The sequence below is a fragment of the Ptychodera flava genome, chromosome 21 (assembly GCF_041260155.1).
Source record: "Ptychodera flava strain L36383 chromosome 21, AS_Pfla_20210202, whole genome shotgun sequence".
NCBI classification, from domain to species: Eukaryota; Metazoa; Hemichordata; class Enteropneusta; family Ptychoderidae; genus Ptychodera; species Ptychodera flava.
Genome location: NC_091948.1, coordinates 13,564,538 through 13,585,538, shown reverse-complemented (window position 1 = coordinate 13,585,538; position 21,001 = coordinate 13,564,538). Strand labels below are relative to the sequence as shown.

Here is a 21,001-nt window from a genome sequence, read left to right as displayed (position 1 = left end):
TAACCTATTATAGTTAACGTAACATCGCTTCATTCCGTGCAATGTGATTAATAATCCGCATCTCCATAGCTCTATACCTTCTGCGTTTAGTCTTCTTCTTGTCTCATCTTCACTTTCTCCTTCGTGATGTTTCTATGCTGAAGAAACATTTCCCAGCGATGTCAACTCCTGGCTTGGTGAGGGTGACTACCATGGTATCGCCCTGGACTTCACGAGTCTCGGTGATTTTATCCGCACCTGATCCCCTGAACACCAGCTTGCCTCCTTCATTCGATGCAACCACCATGGATTTCTTGCCGTATCCAGGAATTTCCATCTCGAATGGCTTGCCAAATTGGAAGGTGCGTTCCAAAGTGCCTTCGCTGGAGACCGTCTTTATGGTGCAACTGTTGCCTGCTTGACTGTATTCCACGGAGCCTCTTGTGCGACCGATGCTGCTTGCTGCACTGGCGGGTGCCCCGGCTGCAACCAAAAATTCCTTCATATTCTCTTCTCGGTCGAAGTTCCATTTGCCGACGAAAGCCATTTTTCACGGGATTAGGTTGTCACAGGATCGAATTTGATGGAGTTGTTTTTCTGTCCAACATGCGTCTGCGCTCTCAAAGGTAGATCTGGTCTCTTTTATAGATTAGAAGTTTGGAATTACATACCATTGATTGATTGATTGATTGATTGATTACCTCTCGATGTTTTTCCATTGGCAGAACTTCATCACACACCTGCAACTAAGCGTGACTCACAGAATGCAAGCTTACGCCATTGTTTCATTAAAGGACGCCTGAGTCGCAGGTACGGCTAATCGCCCGGTACCACCTTGGTTCAAGTTATTTAAACTTACATCTCGAAAGGGCATTTGTCATCGTACAAGTATAATTCTTGCTATCGGCAAATATTTCAGTTTGTAAGATGTCCTTAGGGACCGGGCCAAATGCAACGTTGATGTGAGCTTTTAAGGGGACGAAGAGATTTCAAACAAAGAAAAAAGAAAGGAAACTAGAGAAACGTGTCGTTCAGCTTTTGTTGTTCTTGTTGTTGTTCTTGTTGTTGTTATAAGATTAGCAGAACATAGTTTACTAGAATGTTTCTTTTTCGTGTTATCTGTGTCCGTCTCCTTCTGACTGTCCCTCTCCAAACAGTGGAAGACAAGCACCCCCATATACATACGTTTACGTGGTATGTTGTTGTAGATGTCATTTTCTTGTTTGAAGACACGATTTCAAGTCTTGTTGCATGAGAAAGTTACCAGTGTTGTCAAGAACATTTCAGCGGCTGTTTATGCCGACATCGACAACGACCTATCACATGTTGCGTCGACATGTTTTGCCACGCAACCTATGGGGACATAGTGTGATTTTTACGTTGAATGAATACTACGAAACGAATATGTTTCGCAAAAAAGTCTGTATCAGGGAACAAGAAGCAAGTAGCACGCTAGAAAAATAAAGTCACATCTAATGTCTCATACAGCGCACGTGGCTGCGTTCAGATTAAAGACACGTATCAGATGTCAGACCCACGTACTCGACCCCGATACCTCGCACGTCTAGTACAGAGCCAGTGAGGTCCCCTATGTTTAAGTGAAATATTCACACTTAAAGGGAAAAGAGCGAAAAAATATTCAGCAGTTTTTACAGCGATCACTGTGTGACTTCACTTTAAGTCACGAACTCTGTCGTCGGTTTTCTCAGGATCATACATGGAGGCTTAAAGTACTTGAATGTATTTATCAGCAGATAGGTATGGTCATTTTCTCATCGACAGTCAAAGTATCCGTAGACGATGATGTACGACGGGAATGGAATAGTTTACATACTATTGGAACGGTGGTGATTAAATGTTACTAGGGCCATTGCAGTTGCAATTGGCATACATATTGCATTTGAATTTAAATCTTATACTTCATCATCTCCGAAGGCCCGGGTCAGATAGGGAATGAATATAACAAAATATTACTAAATAGAACATGATTAAAGAATTCCATTAAACGCTGGAGTGTTGTCAACATGACCTCTATAACGTGTACTATCTTGTTGACGGTTTAATTTTCTCGCTTACGTCTTTGTCTCCCAATAAAATCGACCGTGCAGCTAAAGTAAGCTGGTTGCATCTTGGGAGCTTCGGATCTTTGCTTTGATTGGTTATCCTATACGCAGTCCCATAAATCCTCACTATCAACATTGCTGATCGAATAAAAATCCGCTGTTCTTGTCTGGTGAAGTGGTATGTGAGCTTTTCAGAAAGAAGTTTTGCCACATTTACATTTACAAGAGAGAGAGAGAGAGAGAGAGAGAGAGAGAGAGAGAGAGAGAGAGAGAGAGAGAGAGAGAGAGGAGAGAGAGAGAGAGAGAGAGAGAGAGAGAGTTGCCAATTTTATGTTGTCGTAGTTTCACAAACTTGTTTCGTGTCAGTATACGTGTGATTCCTTACCGCGCCATTTTCCCATCTCGACAAGTCAAAATTGCAAAAGCACAGGTCAGAGTTGAACTTCACGACAAACTGGTCACTGTCCAGGCGAACCACAACCTTACCGCGACCGACGGCAACAATGACGGCAACCATGAAAACAACAACAATAACAACAGCCTTAACGACATGATCATTGCTGTAAATGAAAGGATAAAGATTGTTATTACAAATGATAGTGAAAGTATTTTTTTCAACTATCATTCGTAATAACTGTCTTTATCCTTTTGTTGAGGATGAAACTCCTATATTAGATGTCTAAAAATGACCAAAATAGTGTTCCGCTTACATTTTACCACATATCGAAAAGAAAGTCATGGGCAAATTATTATATTGTTGTTGTTGCGAATCCGGAATTTCAGGATCATTGTCTCATGTCAACGATCAGCAGAAAAAAGAAAAGCAGAAGCTGTTATTTATGGTCTTTCCGCGAGTCCATGACAAATATGTTGAGAAACAGATTTACGTTGTTGCTATAAAGAGACCATTGTCGTTGGTGGCGTGAAAACGGAACGAAGCAGTTACCCATTTATTAGGGCACGACATGTATTGATGTCAACTTGTAGGTTCTAATATGTCGGGCAAAGACCGACCTGACATGACCCTTGGACGCAGAAGACTGCATAGGGCATTTTTGCACGTTTTGTTTAGCCCAAAATCTTGCTCACACAGATGTGTGACCATTCTGACGCAGTTGTCTGTCAAAAGGCTACTTTAAAAGGTTTGTTAAATACTAAACAATTTTCGTTTTTAAAGGGGATGTTCACCGAGAATGATTTATAAATATGTGCAAGATTTTGGATGACTCATTCCGGAAAATCAGTTTTCGCCATTTATAACTCGCACGATTTTTTACAAAAAGAAGAAAGCGACAAGCTCGGCGCTTACATCACATGACATGACAGGGACCATCTTCCGATGCGTATATCATTATCCACTCACTCACGTTCACGCCAGGCTCTGCGTATTCGCAGAACATAAACAAAGTTATGCAAATACGCACAGCCTCTTGTAATAAATGGCAAAAACAGCTTTCCCTGAATATGTGACCAAAAAGCTAGCACCGTTGACGGACGGGACACGCTAATGTAAGGCTAAAATTTACTATCCACCACTGCTGTCAAAAGTGTATTGATCAATAGTCGAATGCAATGAACAGTTAGCGTCATATATAGTGGTTACTGAAATCGTTGCTACAGAGAAGATTGTTATGTCAGCAGATGACCTGTTTTCCAAACATTCTTGCGACATAAAGGTACGGCAGCAGATAGTAACGTTGTGCTCAGAATGGAGATCTTCAGGTGAAACGTGGATATAAGATTCATTCGCACTTTAGACTTTGGTAGAGAGAGAGAGAGAGAGAGAGAGAGAGAGAGAGAGAGAGAGAGAGAGAGAGAGAGAGAGAGAGAGAGAGAGAGAGAGAGAGAGAGAGAGAGAGAGATGTAGAGAATGTGTATGTGTCTTGTCTTGGAAGACTTTGACAAAATCTAGTAATGTTGGACTTTGCAATGAAATGCCAATCAATATTTTGGACTTAAATAGTCAAGTGTCATTTTGTTACCTTTGACCATCCAAATAGAAAAAAGTCTACAAAATGTGAACTTTGGGACTAACTTTCGCAGTTGCCATGAACAGTCTGATAGTCAATTGAGAGTAAACTTTTAGGCCAGTTAACGGTCCTCGTATACCATATAACTGTGAGTAGAATGGCAAGCCTGCCGATTTTACTTTCTTTATATGTTGCGATCACGTAATCACGCTATTCCGACAAAGCTTTAAATATATTAATATTCAAGCCTTTTGCGAAAATTGTACAGAAGCGTACATTAATTTATTTAACTCAGCCATATATGTCTACTACAACAAATTGCGTCCTCTCTTGGAAATAATGCACAGTATGCAAATGCTAAAGATCTTTATGTCATGGAACAAAATTGCCAAATACTTTACAGTTCCTGAGTCCTAAAACATGCAGTTTGATATATGGTATAATAAAGGTATTTGTGTTGCCAATGTTAGTGCTTTAATCAATCTGGACTAGCAATAAACTGGGCTCAGAGACGATTGGGTGACCAGCACATAACTTAAAAACTGTTATATATTGTCTTTCTATGTGTCCAAAAGAAATCTTACAGCGCAGTGGTCGTCGCGCTGCGTATGCTCCTGAGGGGCCCCCCCTGTTGACAATATATCCGAGAATGCCGCACGAGGTTACAAGTTTATTATTATGTTTGCGATGTTGCCGCTTGTTAAAATGGCGGCTGATCTGTCAAAAGAATACCAACTTACCAAATCTAACATGCAATAAAAGGTCAATTAATCCAAGTTAAATATCTGCTGAATATTGAACAGTAATTACACGCTGGATTGATATGACATTTGATCATGATTTTCTTGAATCAGTTGAATGGGGCTTGCTCGAGCCGTGGAGCTAAACACTTACCCGTACGCGTGTATATGCCAACATACTATCAATGACCAGACTCTAGTCTACGACATCACTAGCAAGGACGAGAACTTTCACAATCACAGTCATTCGTGATCTATTCAGCTCTGGGACTATTCGCCCCATAGACGTGTGTACATAAGCGAGAAAAATTAAGTCAGGAAACCAAATGGCTATTTCCTATAGGGATTATTCCACCATGTCATCTTCGACGTTCGATTTTACTGTGAAAAGTAGCAAGTTCGTCTATCATGTAACCGTCGATCGTTCCCTATCATTCTCAAAATTCATACCTGGTACTTAATTTGCTTCAAAAACGCTCGTTTCGTGTGATTTTCGGCCGAATTCGACCGAATATATCGCCGAAACATAAGCGTGAGCAACATTCCGGTCACCTCTTGGGCATCTCCACTTTACTGACGTTGGCGCCGCCTACCTATGAGGGGTGACTGGAATGTTGCTCACTCTTATGTTTGGGCGCGGTGTCTCTCGAACTTGGCCGAAAATCACATGAAAATGAGCATTTTGTAAGCAGATAAAGTATCAGGTATGAATATTTGTGTGATTTTCGACCGAGTTCAGAAGACACCTCGCCAAAACATAAGGCGTGAACAACCTTCCAGTCACCCTTCATGGGTACGTGGCGCTAACGTCAGTAAAAGTGGAGGTGCCCAACGTTCACTGTGAGGTGACCAAATGTTGCTCACGCTTTGGTTTCCTGACTTGGGTTTTTTCTCACTTATGTACAGACGTCTTTGGGTGAATAGTCCAAGAGCTGAATAGATCACGAGTGACTGTGGTACGATTGACAAAAACACAAGCTACAGAAATCTACAGCTCGCAGGGCAATGCCCGCTGCAGCAAGAAGCATCTGTTCCGTGGTCTGCACACAGTCGTTTGTGGTCTATTCCGATCTGCGTCTATATGTGCGCCCCATAGACGTGTCTACATATGCCTGAGAAGCAGTGAGCAACATTCTGGTCACCTCACAGTGAACGTTGGGCACCTCCACTTTACTGTCGTTGGCGCCGCCAACCAATGAGTGGTGACTGGAATGTTGCTCACGCTTAATGTTTTGGCAAGGTGTCTTCTGAACTCGGCCGAAAATCACATGCAAATTCACACCGGATACTTCATCTGCTTACAAATTTCATTTCGTGTGATATTCGGCCGATTTCGAGAGACACATCGCAAAAACATAAGCGTTCACTGAGCAACATTCCGTTCACCCCGCTTGGATAGGCGGCGCCGACGTCAGTAAAGTAGAGGTGCCCAAGAAGCGACCACAATGTTGCTCACGCTTCTGTCTTGGCGATGTAACCGTCGAATTCGGCCGGAAATCTCACGAAACGAGCGTTTTTGAAGCAGATTAAGTATCACGTATGAATTTGAGGACGATAGGGAACGATCAACGGTTACATGATAGATGAACTTGCTAATTTTCACAGTAAAATCGAACGTCGAAGATGATATGGTGGCATAGTCCCTATACGAAATAGCTCTTTGGTTTCCTGACTTTCTTCTTCTCAGGCATATGTGTATGGGCGCACATATAGAGGTGACTGTGGCTGCATGAACGTCTCGTTTGGGGGGTGCAAACGAGAATTCCGAGTACAGGTATCAAGTCAAGCGAAGGACCTTCCATAGGTCTTCTTGTTATGTGGGGGTTATCTCATTTGAAAGAGGATTCAGACCTACCCGGCAATCAGGAGGTACAACAACGAAGTTTGCCTAGCACCGGTAGGCCTACACTAGCTATAGCCGTTGGATCACTGCCATGACGGTGTACAGGATCTCTAAATGCGTCCCTATGTGTAGCCGTGCAATTTTCGTGCCAAATGCCGTGAAAACCCGCTCGTTTTGTCTATTGTGTCCTGTCATTTGACTATTTCTTGCCACGTATTACTAGAAGAAGTAAGAAATGGTGATCAACAGTGGGTCGTGGGCCAAGTCGTCGCGGGGCCGGTACGTTGTGGGACCGGATTCTCTTATATCCGTGTACGTCAACGCGGTGACCTTCTCCCTTATCGAAGCAACAGCATCTCCCGTGTCCTGCTCTGGCTTGCCGATCATGGTCTTGAGTGTAATTTTTGTGTTAGGCATTGTGCTTGTTGCTGGTCTACATATATATTATACAATGTTGATCATTTTAGTGATGTATTTTTACTGTACTGTACATAGCATTGTGTACAACCAGCGTGACCGCGCGCGATCAAACCCATTTGTTCACTGTGATTGCGTGCAGTAAACTCAGCGACATAATGTGCGGAGTGTAGTGTCTCAATGTTCGTAGCCTTACGTTAGTTTATAAATAGAAATACACCACTGAAGTTCGTTTCCGATCTTAATATTTTACCATTGCATGATGTTGAGTCTTACAAAGGCGTTAACAAAGTGAGGGACCGCTCCAATCTCACCTCCGATTGAAGTTGAGAAGACTTATGTTTACAAACATGTATGTTTATCAACAACAAAAAATCGCGCACGCGCAGCGTGACGACCACTGCGCTTTAAGCTTCGGAGGAACATATTGACGTTGTTGCCACAAAGAGGCCAGGAATTTTACGAACGCTGTCGTTGGTGGCGCGAAAACGGGAAGACACTGTTGCTCATTTGGTGGAGACATTTAGCTTGCTTAATTGCACGCTAATTGTGGTATTAGGGCGCGACATGTATTGATGTTAACTTTAGGTCCGAATATGTCGAGCAAAGACCGACTTGACACGACCCTTGACGCAGAAGACTGCATCATGCATTTTTGCACGTTTTGCGTTGCAAAGTTAATAATATTTACAACACAAGAGTTTAACCCAAAAGCTTGCTAATGTAGAGGAGTTGGACAGCTGTGTGACCATTCGTACATAGTAATCTGTCAAAAGGCCACTTTAATAGGTTCTTTAAATACTAATAACTTTGAGGTACGATGTATATTGCAGGCTGTACGCACTTATGTAACCCTGAAGATATAACTCTTTCGAACAAAACCAAATTTCCATCACTGCTTTGAAAAATGTATTGGCAAAGGCAAAAACCACTTAACGACATATAATGGTAAGTACAATCGTAGCAACAGAGAAGATTCTTATGTCAGGGGTGACCCGTTTTCCAAACGTTCTTCGCATTGACAAGTAGGCCTTTCCCCGACCTTTCGTTAGAATTATTCGTTTGACTTGCAACAGACTGTAGTGCAAGTCTACAGAAATTACATCATGGCACTATATCATGTGACCGCTTTGTTAGGGTGCAAAGTCCTATCAACATTTGAATATGAGTCTTGGTCCCCTGTGTCCGCTTCAGTTACTTGCAGGATACACGAATCCAGTACAAGTTAAGGGAGCCTTCAGTAATTACAGGGGGTGGGCCGGAGGAATTCAGGGAGGGTCACATTTTTGAAACTGTCCAAGGGGAGGGTCACTTTTTATAAACCTATCTGGGAGAGGGGAGTCACTTTTAACAGAAACTGATTTTATGGCCAAACCTTCGATTGTCCATATGATATTTCTTGAATAGAAAACTACCGACGAAATACATCGATTCTTTAAAATACACGGTCAACAAGTTTCACAAGCAAAGAAGATGCAATGGTATCCTACATTAGACATCTTGAACAGTTAAAACTGATGCATACACATAGACTTGTAACCACCCTAGTCTAATTAAGAACGTTAATATCAACAATCAAGCATACATAAATACACAAATTTATCCAGTTTTGTAATGGAAACCCATTATTCATAGCTTCCTCATATAAATGAATCAAAATTTTCGATGAAATACAAAATCTAATTTCTTGTACACAAATGCACCTTTTACTTCCCACTTCAAGCAAATTATAAAATACATTTAAATATATTGTAAAACATATATAACTGTACAGATGCAGCTTGTTTTGTTTGGGAAAATTGTCAATAGTTTTCCTGATAGACTCCATGTATTATGATATGATATTTTTGGTTGAAGCACTATATCAGCCACATCTTGCCTTCTTTTAGTTGCACAAAGTATAATGACGCTCCCGCAAATGTATGAAGCATCATGTCCCTTCAAAATGCTTGCTTGATAAATTGCGACCTTCCTTCCAAAACGCCATCCTCCCCCCCTGTAAGTTCTGTCCCTAGCAAGTCCTTTCCCCCCGTAAGTTCTGTCCCTAACTTATATAGCAATTAAACCAACGGGTATGTAAATTAGCTGGTACTGTTTCAGTTATTCCTGAGGATAATATTGCAGTGGTTTGGGGGGGAGGTCAAGTTTTAGACAGGCAGATAGGGAAGGGTCACATTTTACAGTAGAGGTGTGCTTGGAATTTACCCAGCGCACCTCCTGTATTACTGAAGGCTCACAACTTTTGTATATATTTTTATGTTTCTGTGCAACGTCCATAAAGTTCACGGGATAGCGATATTGATGGGATATCTCTACCTGAACCAAGTAAAGTAAGCCCATTGGCAAGATATACACTTGAGAAAAGGCCCAACTATCGATAACACACAGAAGCACTCACAATCGGGACAAAACGAGTCAGCAAAACACAAACATTTTGCACTTTACGCACTATAAAGAAACAAAGAACACATTATGAATTATATTGAAAAGCCAAATTATATCGTTTATTTTCAGAGATCAAAAAATTCAATATTTATCTGCAAAAGACAACGTTTTCAAAATATATTTCAACCTTTATGGTGACTGTGAATGTATAAAAGGCATTAAAGTTGTTTACATCATTTTCATGTTATACAAAATAATTGACAAACAATCACTTTCTAGCGCTCTCTAGACTTCCACCGTGACAGCTCCACGTGCATCTGTTATCTCCATTTAGGCTTTGCTGAAGAAAGATTTCCCAGCGACGGCAACTCCTGGCTTGGTGAGGGTGACTACCATAGTGCTGCCCTGGACTTCACGAGTCTCGGTGATTTTATCCGCACCGGATCCCCTGAACACCAGCTTGCCTCCTTCATTCGATCCGACCACCGTGGCTTTCTTGCCGTATCCTGGGATTTCCATCTCGAACGGCTGGCCAAACTGGATGGTGCGTTCCAAAGTGCCCCCGCTGGAGACCGTCTTGACTAAGTAACTGTCTCCAGATTTGGAGTACTCCACAGAGCCCGTCAGCGAGATGGCCTGCTTCGCGGCATCGGGAGGTGCCCCAGCTGCGATCAAAAATTCCTCCACATTCTCCGATCTGTCGAAGTTCCATTTGCCGGCGAAAGCCATGTTGCAGTCTTTTTCTCTAGATTCGATCTGTCACAGGAGCAATACGGCTGCACTTGCTTTACTGTACACGATGCGTCTGCTCTTTCCAAGTCAGATCTCGTCTCTTTTATAGAGTAAAAGTTAGGAATGACATCTTCTCGTCTCGATAGCTGCCATAGATTAATTACCTTTCCAATTCTTCCCATTGGCTGAATTTCATCACACCTTACTGTGACTCAAAAAATGACACCTCTGTCTTTAAAGTACGCCCAAGTCGCAGGTACGGTTAATCAGCCTGTACCATAACGGTTCATGTTATTCATTGAAAAGTTAAGTTACGAAACGGCATTTGCCATGGTACAATATTGCTCCTTATTGACACTTTAAGATCATACATAGTAGTGTATATATCGCTAGACATGGAGATATGAAGCAATTGCATGAGGAGAAAATAAGTTTGAAGGTATCCCTCAGCTGAAATCATGGTTGTCAGATTGGCATCGATTATTACAACAATAAGTGATGTTTATATATATTGTATCGTTGTTTCAGACTTATGTTCATAGAAACAGTAAAAAGAACAAAGAAAGAGAAAAAAATGAATCAAGAAAAAAAGAACACATGTCACACATGTTCAAAAGAAAAAAATAATATAAAATGTCAATCGAGTAAGTATGAAGTCCGCAAAAGCGCATATTACAAGTAACTAGCCGATTGATCATCATATCCTCACAATATTTCTACATGAGCATACAAATACACTCACATTTGTATATGCCAGTTTTGATATGCTATATTTCACAGGGTAAGTGTGCCGGGAAGGATGGGCTTTGAACACTCTTCCCGGCAGACAAATGCAAAAGTCACTGAGAAAATCCGAAAGTGGCATTGCTCCTCTCTAAAGGGATCGTGTTTGGCCATTTAGAAGTTTGGTCAAGGAGACCGATAACCAGGTCGTGGCGACAAATATGAAATTTCAATGGGACATTTGCTGAATCGTTGTTTTATTTCACCAAAAGATTATTTCTTCTCATGTTATAAAATGAAAAATATGACATCTGTCAAGAGTGGTTTAGCTGCGGTTGTACACTATCATCGATGTATCGCTTCTTGAACTGACACACTAATGACACAACATACTGTTATCTTTGTCTTTAAGTTGTAAGAAATCTTAGCAAAGGGCATTGCTTATAGGCCAAAGCCTACTTTCGGGCTTCGGTTGTACCTTAGGAAACGCATACAGTCGGGTCCATTGTCCCATTATGAATATGCGGCTGTATCCTTGAAGCAAGTGATTGCCAGAGCTTATGACTCGCACTTGTTGAAGATGATCACGACGACCTCGTTGTCAAACTGAAAGCACAATCATCTCTGGCTACTTTCGCTGTTACCAACTGTTCAAAAGTCACCGTTCTTCATTATCACTGATATCAAAGTAAACACAATTGGAGCTACATGTATTTTTGAACGATTGCTGGAAGTGAAAGGTACACCCCTGTTATTTTACTTTATAAGAATAACAGTGACACAGGACTAGATTTAAATGATATTCAATCATCATTTTCTTCAGATACTAGGAACCTGATGTCAAAAAACAAAAAAGGCAAAAATTGAATATGTAGATTTCATTCCACCTTTATGCAGTTATCTCAAAATAATTCTAATCACATTATGCGTAATGTGCAAAGATTGTGATCTTAAAATTGTCATCTTAAATAGTCAGATGTTAATTGCTTGTCGCCAATGAGAATCAGCTTCTCCCGTCTGCTTTACACATACAATTAACGATGCCTGGACCGAATTGACGGCTTCTTAAGCATTTTTTGTAATTTCTAAAGTTTGTTGTCCTTTGTAGAAATTTCAGTTACAGTGCAAGATTTTGCTATATTTGTCCGTAGATTAAGCCATTGAGTGGACTTGTTCCTCGTAAAGGTCACAGATGAATCGTGACAGCTTCTGGCACAAACTTCTAAAACAATTACAAGATCCGAAGATAATCCCAAATAAATTTTACAACGCTGTCTGTAAAGGTTAGCACTCGACCTAATGTCGATGCCACCCCATCAGTAAATAACAAAGGTTATTCAGGAAAATGTCGACAGGCGTTGCCTTAGAGACTGTTAATGTTCGACAAGCAGACTGATCCAAAACTATTCAAATTAGGTACGCTGACATTTTGGTAACTGTAGATTCCAATTGTACAATAGGCCCTACCCAGTGATAAACTTAAAACTTTATCCCCGTCAACTCTACGATTTGAGATTTTGGAGAATTGCCGAGTTCCATGCTTGATCTGACCTTTGAATATTTTTGTTTCTTTGACCTGTGATTCATTACACAGACAGTCAGCACGTCAATCACTTCAAAGGAGTGACAGCTCGCTTAACAGGGTATGCTTGAAAAGACACAGACCGGTGAAGCTATAGAATCACCCACTTTGCATCCCGTGAAGGCGTTCAATGGTACTGAAAATGGGTAGACATATCCTAATGGTAGGGCATTATTCGATATTTAACTACCACCATAACTCCATCCAATCCAAACTTTAAACCAGCAACCTACAATAGGGATCTCCATGGTCGATACACAAACTGCCATGTAGTATGTGTTTGACATTTTGGAAGCATCATTGTACATTTCCCGATCAAGTTAAAATTACTTTATTTATTTTTTTTTTCGATCAATGGAGTTTCATTTTGTCACCATTATCTGCTTGATGTAGCGTACTAAATTTGGTACTTTCTTATTTTGATATCTATTTTATACCAGACTGTTACTGTGACAGATATATTCGAAAGGAATGGTCTGAAGAAAAACAACAACATTGTGTCACTAGGGTCATATTATGTTTGTTTGAACATTATAAGTTAATTTCCCATAGATAACAACCAAATTATGACAATATTACATTTCTGTAAAATGTATAATATCAAGCTATTGATTTAAAATGTATACAACACGTGTTCATCAAAAATATTATACTGTATATGGACAATGATATGAGCAAATTGTCATTATTTTCGTTCTTTAAAGTATATCTGATCATATTTGCGTAATACTGAAATGTATTAGAAGTTAATGGCTGTTCGGCTTCTTAGTCATTTATTTCCGCCAGTTTGTCTTATAGAGGCTGTGAACAAGCAAAGAGTAGGCCCTCTTTTGCAGTGTTTAAAGGTCAAACAGATTAATTTGTTAGGATGGTACTGATCAAGAACACCGACAAAAACAAATGTAAATGTACAATAGGAATCACAACAAGTAAGAGACATATTCTTGTAAATGGATTATGTACTACCAACCGTTACGATAAATGATAATTGAGAGCTGTACTGCTACACCTTTCTGACATGCGCTGTAACTCTTCCTATACTGTTACTAATGAAACATCTTCAAATAAAGAGTGTCCTCTGTTTGAGAAACTTTTGCTTTAACTTTTAATGATACTGTAATTATTTTGTTCTTGATAACATTCAAGTACGTTTTCTTTGTGTTCTTTCAAATGTGCGTAATGTGTAAGCTTAATGTCATTGTTGAAAATCCAGTTCATTCTAGTCCTGATTAATATAACAACTCATTTATCAACAATAATAATTGATATAACACACGTATGAATTGTGACAAGTTGAACAGTAAGACATCATTCTGAAAGTAGAACAGGCAGATTTTATTCTTCACCAAATAAATAAATAAATAAATAGATAAATAAATAAATAAATTTACGGTTAATGTACCTTAAAGCCCCTGTTGCTGTAACTCGTGAACTTTGTTGACCTAAAAAAGGCTTTCTATTTTCTCTGATTTCTTTAAAGTCTATAAATTTAAAGGATATAGTCTTCTACTACTGAAAAATTGAACAAATAAATTTAAATTATAACCGTTCTTTTGATTTCCCGCCATTTTCAAAAACAGGTAATATTAGAAAGAAAACAAAGCATATGATGTCCAAGTGGAAAACATTCAGCACTATAAGCTTACATTATATTGGACTACTCTGTTGTTTCTGTGAAGATTCCAATGCATATATTGTTATGTAGGTCATTTCCCCCCACACTCATCATGACCTGAGTTCAATTAGTCTAGAACATTCTCAAGGTCACTGCCCTTAATGACCTCACAACCTTGAATTCAATTAGTCATGTTTGGAATGTTCTAGAAATTTAATTAGTTGTGTAAGAGAGATAATTTTAGAACAGTAATTAGCATGTCAATAAAAGTTCTAGATTGTTCTTATATGCCTTTATGTAAGCACATGGGTATAAAAGGGACGTGCACAGCTTCCAGTCAGACTTTTGGGATCGTGTCTCTTGTGTGTTACTACATGTGTTTGGAAACCCAGCAGTAGTCATTCTCAAGACTTTTCAAGACCTTCACTGCCAACGCTGGATTTATACTGTGGACTTTGTGCAACTTCAAGCCTGCAAGCCAAAGGACTGTTCATTCATCCGACAGACTGTTACAACTCTGAGACTGAAGCTTTGCCGTCCCAGCTGAGATAAGTAGGCTGTACACTTTTAAAGCTTTTACTCTATCCCTGACTTAGCAATTAGTTTTATTTTCGTAATAAATTTTGTTTAAACGGAAATTGCTGAGTTCACCCTTTTTGTTCGTTTTCTCTGCACGTAACAAAATTGGGGGCTTGTCCGGGGTACGAATATTTTGAGCCGTTTGACAACATTTTGGCAGCTTTTTCAAAACTACTGTATACTGTGAACTCAGCGAAATTTAATCATGGCGGAATTTAAACCAGAGGAAATGGATGACCTTGATCAGGACACATCTGATTCCCTCAGAAAAGACGACCTCATAACACTGGCCAATTTCCTTAAAGTAGAAGTCAAAAGATCTATGCGCAAGAGGGAAATACAGTACCGTATTGCCAAACATCTAGTTGATTTAGGCCAATTTGAGGAATCCACCCTGAAAGATTATGAGCAAGAGTCTGCCTTTGAACTAAGAAAATTAGAAATACAGGCAGATTTCGAGCTAAAAAAATTGGCATTAGAAAAAGAAAAAGAATTACAAATGAAAGAAAAAGAATTACAAAAGGAAAAAGAGAGACAGGCATTAGAAAAAGAAAGATTACAAATGGAAGAAAGATAGAGAGAGAAAGAATTAGAAATGAAAGAAAGATTAGAATGAAACGTTTAGAGCTTGGACAGTCAGGAAAATTCTCCCCTTCAGACAGTTTTGACATCACTAAGCATTTCAGGTTAGTTCCCCCTTTCCAAGAAAAGGATGTTGATAAATATTTCCTTCATTTTGAGAAAATTGCTCAGAGTCTGAATTGGCCTAAGGAGTCCTGGTCTATGCTTTTGCAGAGTGCTTTGGTGGGTAAAGCCAGAGAAATTTATATTCAGTTGTCAGTAGAGCAGGCTTCAAATTATGATTCTGTGAAGGAATTAATTCTCAAGGGCTATGAGTTGGTGCCTGAAGCTTACCGTCAGAAATTTAGGGATTGTGAGAAGGTGAAGGATCAAACTTATGTTGAATTCGCTCGGACAAAAGAACAACTGTTCGACCGGTGGTGTTCTTCTGAAAAGGTCAGTCAGAATTATGACAAATTACGACAGCTTGTTTTGATTGAGGAATTTAAAAGGTGCATCCGGAGTGACATCAACGACGTCATATCCGGGCTAGACAGATGTGCAGCTTACGTTGACGACGTCGTCCTGTATAGTGACACCTGGGAGGAACACATCAAGCTCATGCGGAAGTTCTTTGAGAGACTGAGCAAAGCAATGTTGACTGTCAACCTTGCCAAATCTGAGTTTGGTTGGGCGAGGGTGACTTACCTCGGACATACTGTAGGACAGGGTGAGGTAAAACCTGTTGATGCCAAAATCAGTGCCATTTCAAGTTTTCCCATACCAAACTGCAAACGACAACTGATGCGCTTTCTCGGTATGGCTGGTTACTACAGAAAATTCTGTCCAAATTTCTCCACAATTACTGAGCCTTTGACTAACTTACTTAAAAGAAAGTAAAGTTTGTTTGGTCAGAACAATGCCAACAGGCATTTGATACACTTAAAGCCATACTGCAAAGTGCTCCAGTGTTGTCTGCACCAGATTTCACTTTGCCATTCAAATTAGCTGTAGATGCTAGTGATACGGCTCCTGGTGCTGTTTTATTGCAAGAGGATAGTCATGGTGTAGATCATCCTGTTTGCTATTTTTCACGCAAATTTAACAATCCCAGAGAAACTACTCTACAATTGAAAAAGAGTGTTTATCTTTGATATTAGCTTTACAGCATTTTGAAGTTTATGTTACTTCTTCAAATCAGCCAATAGTGGTTTATATTGATCACAACCCTCTTGTTTTTCTGCAGAAATTTAAAGGCAAAAATCAGAGATTGTTAAGATGGAGTTTAATGTCACAGGAGTTTAATCTTGATATTAGACATATCAAAGGCAGAGACAATTTAATTGCAGACTGTCTCTCTCGTATTTAGAGTTTATTGTTGTTCACTTTCAAGAAGTTTTACTTTAGAGTAAAAAAAAATTGAGTACTTAAATCTTTTTCAAGATTACATTTGCAAAAGAAAGATTTTTCTTTGAAAAATTTTCTTTTTTGAAGAGGGGGTGTGTTATGTAGGTCATTTCCCCCCACACTCATCATGACCTGAGTTCAATTAGTCTAGAACATTCTCAAGGTCACTGCCCTTAATGACCTCACAACCTTGAATTCAATTAGTCATGTTTGGAATGTTCTAGAAATTTAATTAGTTGTGTAAGAGAGATAATTTTAGAACAGTAATTAGCATGTCAATAAAAGTTCTAGATTGTTCTTATATGCCTTTATGTAAGCACATGGGTATAAAAGGGACGTGCACAGCTTCCAGTCAGACTTTTGGGATCGTGTCTCTTGTGTGTTACTACATGTGTTTGGAAACCCAGCAGTAGTCATTCTCAAGACTTTTCAAGACCTTCACTGCCAACGCTGGATTTATACTGTGGACTTTGTGCAACTTCAAGCCTGCAAGCCAAAGGACTGTTCATTCATCCGACAGACTGTTACAACTCTGAGACTGAAGCTTTGCTGTCCCAGCTGAGATAAGTAGTCTGTACACTTTTGAAGCGTTTACTCTATCCCTGACTTAGCAATTAGTTTTATTTTCGTAATAAATTTTGTTTAAACGGAAATTGCTGAGTTCACCCTTTTTGTTCGTTTTCTCTGCACGTAACAATATGCACTGAACAGTATTTTGTTGCCTTATTTGCATGAGGGCGCCATTTTATGTTTGGACACACGCTTATTATTTATCTTGCTCAAAATTGCACATGCAGTCCCAGTGGACAGTTTATACTCGTATATACACCTCTCAATGAGTACATTCCTACGAACTTGATTTAGTTTGGAAGTAAAATCACAAAAATAATGCTAAAAGATACACCTATTGGGCCTTTAAGAATGATTCAATCAGCTGAGGATATTATTTTTCATTTATTCAAAGTAAACAATGAAAGCTAAAAACTCTATTGAGGATTGAATGACTAAAACCGATACAAAGTCGGCATCTCACAGAGATATGGAAGACGCTCAACGAACAAAATGAAAAATTGGCATAAGATGTACCACAATTTCAAGCAGAACACATTGAGAAAATATATGAAAAATTTAAAAAAATCTATAAATTTCAGCAATTACTACAAACATAGTTAGTTATCCATGCAAAGGTGTTCCATGGATCAGACGAACTGTAAAATTTGTTCTAATACCATGTTTTGTTAAATGTGGGCGTTGAATCGATAGACTTCCTAATACTACGGGTACATTATTCCATGAATTGGGTATGCGACTAACAGGTGTGGGTAAGAAAGAGTATTAAAGCGATTTAATCGTAATGTAGTTGAATCAGCACGGAGTCGACGGGTGTGAATGTTTGAAAATGAAAACTCAAGAAACTTGTATATGTTCATAGAATATAAGCCCAGTAATACATTTATGAAAGAATATCAGGTCATGACAAGCACTTCCCTGCATAATGACAGAGGTTAAGGTTAGCAGAGACCAATCTCCGCATATAATCAACACCCGTATAATTATGAAGAATATATCTAGTCGCCGCTTCCAAAATCCTTCCTTTTTTGACTAGATTTCTTTTAGAATGTACCGCGACTCCCGACAACGTTTTGTACTTGATTTTTTCTCTGTAAAACGAGGTCAAACTTTATCACAATACAGGCGCCGAAGCTTTTAACATATAGTAAAACCTGTTTTGAGTAGAGAATTTATTACTGTTAGTCAAGCGTGGTAGCTGAAAACAGCAAAGATTCGTCGATCGTACTTGTCCATCGACAGAACTACGAACAGAGACAAAACAATGAGCGGAAAGCTACGAACGTACTTTTGTAATAGGAACATCGGGCATAGGTTATCGATATTCGTTCCAGTTATCCAGTTTCGCGTCGGTGGATCTTTTTTTGGTTCGAAAGGGCAGGATTTAGTTCCTGATCATTCTGTCACTTCTGACACCTTTGCAATGTCGTCTAACTGCACACAAATTACCGCAAACCGTGAATTGGTAAAAGACAATCAAGATGCATACTGGGCTCGTGGCACGCACAGTTCATGTTTATAGGAAAAGAAATCTCGACGGGGAATTGAGTATATTTTGAAAAGTGTACATAAAACTTAGGCGATTAGGCCTAATATAATTTAAGGTAGTATGCACCTCTTAAGTGAAAGACTTAAACTTTTGCTCTAACGTTCCTCAAGGGATCTTTCAATCATTCTCTTTCAAAATCAAGAATAAAAAATAGTGGGTCACTGCGCAAATTTTTGTACTAGAGAAACAGATTACCCAAGATTTATCGATATTAGAAATTCAAAATGGCCGCCATTCCTGTGTTAATTCTATGGAGAAAAATAAAAATTTTCGAATTTCGAAAAACTAAGCCGGTGAAACGTTTTCTTTCGCCAAGAGCTTTAAAATGAACCCCCACATGTGGTATATCAGAAGAGAATTGTAAAAGTTTGAGAGTCCGAATGTCTGTCCCCGAGGTGCGTTCTACCTTAATAAACATTGCTATAACGATGACGATTGCTATGTTTTTGATGACACCCCAAGCGTAAATCTTACAGGGACACGCACGTCATTCCTTTGGGCCTCAAGTCCCTCCCTTATGAACGACGCTTGGAAGTGAAACAATCCGATTGCGAATTAGTGATTTGAACACGGCAAATTTAAAAAAATAAATGAGTACATTGCTGAAATAGGTAGAATTTTAAGCCACTGAAAGTTTTATGGACGACAAATATTTCAAAATAGAAGCTGGACCGTGATTGAGAATCACGGATATGTCACGCTGATCATTGTGTAACTATGGGATTTATACTTCATGCGAATTTGTGCATAATAATCGAAATAGAGTGACTCCCTCCTGAAAACGCGATGAGGGTTTTTGTTATGTGCATATTTTAATCATCCTCGACCTGTAACATCTGCAAAGTAAATATATTTGGGGCCTGGGGACGAAGGAGCATATCTGAGAAGTAATATCGCCATTACTAAATTGTCCTCAAATTGACTCTTACGCTCATTTCACGGAAGAAAAAAAAATTAGATTGCCCGCTGCAAGAGGGGCATATCTTCTATGCTTTAACAGAGGGGATACGCCCCTCTTGCGCTGTGCCATCGATTTTTAGGCCAAGAAAAATAAAAAGGTTTGTTTCTCATCCTCGCGCGCGTCAATTCAGACCCGCTGCTTCCTTTTTCTGCTCATGAGGAAATAAAATGAAAAAAAAAAATAAACAAAAAAATACGCGACGCTAGTGCATAACACAGTGCTGTGTAAAACAGAACTGTAAACAAAATAACTGACACTAACATTCTTTTCAGAAATGTACACGGATGTTACTTTTTAATTTAAGCTGTCAGCACTGCTGTGCAATTATCTCTGCATGCATTCCTATATTATTTTTGGTTTTTTGCGCGTTCTTGTTCGTTGAAAAATAAAAAAATTGAGAAGACAAAAAACAGCGTCACCGCATCATTTTTGCAATATGTCTAGGATGAGAAACAAACGTTTTATTTTTCTTGACGTTAACTGTGATCATAATTTCGTTTTCGCGCAATCTACAAATTAGTGGCAGTGTACATCATTTTCTTTATGAAACGATCGTACAATTTTATTTGATGGAGTAGTTGTCAGCATTACTTCTGCCGTTTACTATTACCCGTGTCTGAGAAGTCTCATACATTGGAAAGAACTTGAAACGCCCTGAAATAATTCTATGACAATACAAACCTTCGGCTCCACTTGGAGATAGGATAGCTGATCAGACCGATGACATAATTTCATGTGTCTACCGTTATACAGTAGGTATGCTAATGAGAGACTAATGGCTGCTCTAACTTAGCTCAAAAAAGCCGACTAAGGGGAAGAGAGAGAGAGAGAGAGAGAGAGAGAGAGAGAGAGAGAGAGAGAGAGAGAGAGAGAGAGAGAGAGAGAGAGAGAGAGAGAGAGAGAGAGAGGTGAAGAGGGGTGAGGGGAGGGGTGGAGGGAGAGGTATCCCGAGAAACAAAATCAATACAATGAAGGATTTGCGCATTTGATGAAAAATGTCTTTATTTCTATTTTTGATCCAGACTTGTTAAACTGAGAAACAGAGCACTATCAAGATATGCCATTTCAGGGTAATACAAAAAATGAAAATACAAACACCGAGAACAACCAAGCCTATAATGCTAAATATAAAACGAGTCTCTTTCAAAATATTGTCAAAGCCAACGTTTCACATTGATCATGACAGGGCCACACCGCACAAACATCCAAATATATGAACTTTTATCATCGACCAGGCTAATACAGTACTCTTTACAATCTCTCATATTGCCAGCAGTGGCGATAGACTTCTGAACGGTGGTGGTGATCAAACCGGCGTTTCCATC

The 21,001-nt window shown here is 39.4% G+C and overlaps 2 protein-coding genes across 2 annotated transcripts; both read right to left on the bottom strand.

Moving 5' to 3' along the window:
* Positions 1-109: 109 nt before the first annotated feature.
* Positions 110-526, bottom strand: LOC139122210 (fatty acid-binding protein Fh15-like). Its single transcript, XM_070687633.1, has one exon. It carries the CDS (start codon positions 524-526, stop codon positions 110-112), a length of 417 nt encoding a protein of 138 aa, XP_070543734.1.
* LOC139121469 (fatty acid-binding protein, liver-like) lies at positions 115-10,224 on the bottom strand. The gene is made up of 2 exons (XM_070686369.1): positions 9,561-10,224; positions 115-202 (listed from the first exon to the last, which is right to left on the bottom strand). The coding sequence occupies exon 1, from the start codon at positions 10,124-10,126 to the stop codon at positions 9,728-9,730; it is 399 nt and encodes a 132-aa protein (XP_070542470.1). The 5' UTR covers positions 10,127-10,224; the 3' UTR covers positions 115-202; positions 9,561-9,727.
* Positions 10,225-21,001: the final 10,777 nt, after the last annotated feature.

Coding starts and splice junctions, on each gene's coding strand:
- LOC139122210 (XM_070687633.1), bottom strand. CDS start 526: ATGGCTTTCGTCGGCAAATGGAACTTCGACCGAGAAGAGAATATGAAG.
- LOC139121469 (XM_070686369.1), bottom strand. CDS start 10,126: ATGGCTTTCGCCGGCAAATGGAACTTCGACAGATCGGAGAATGTGGAG.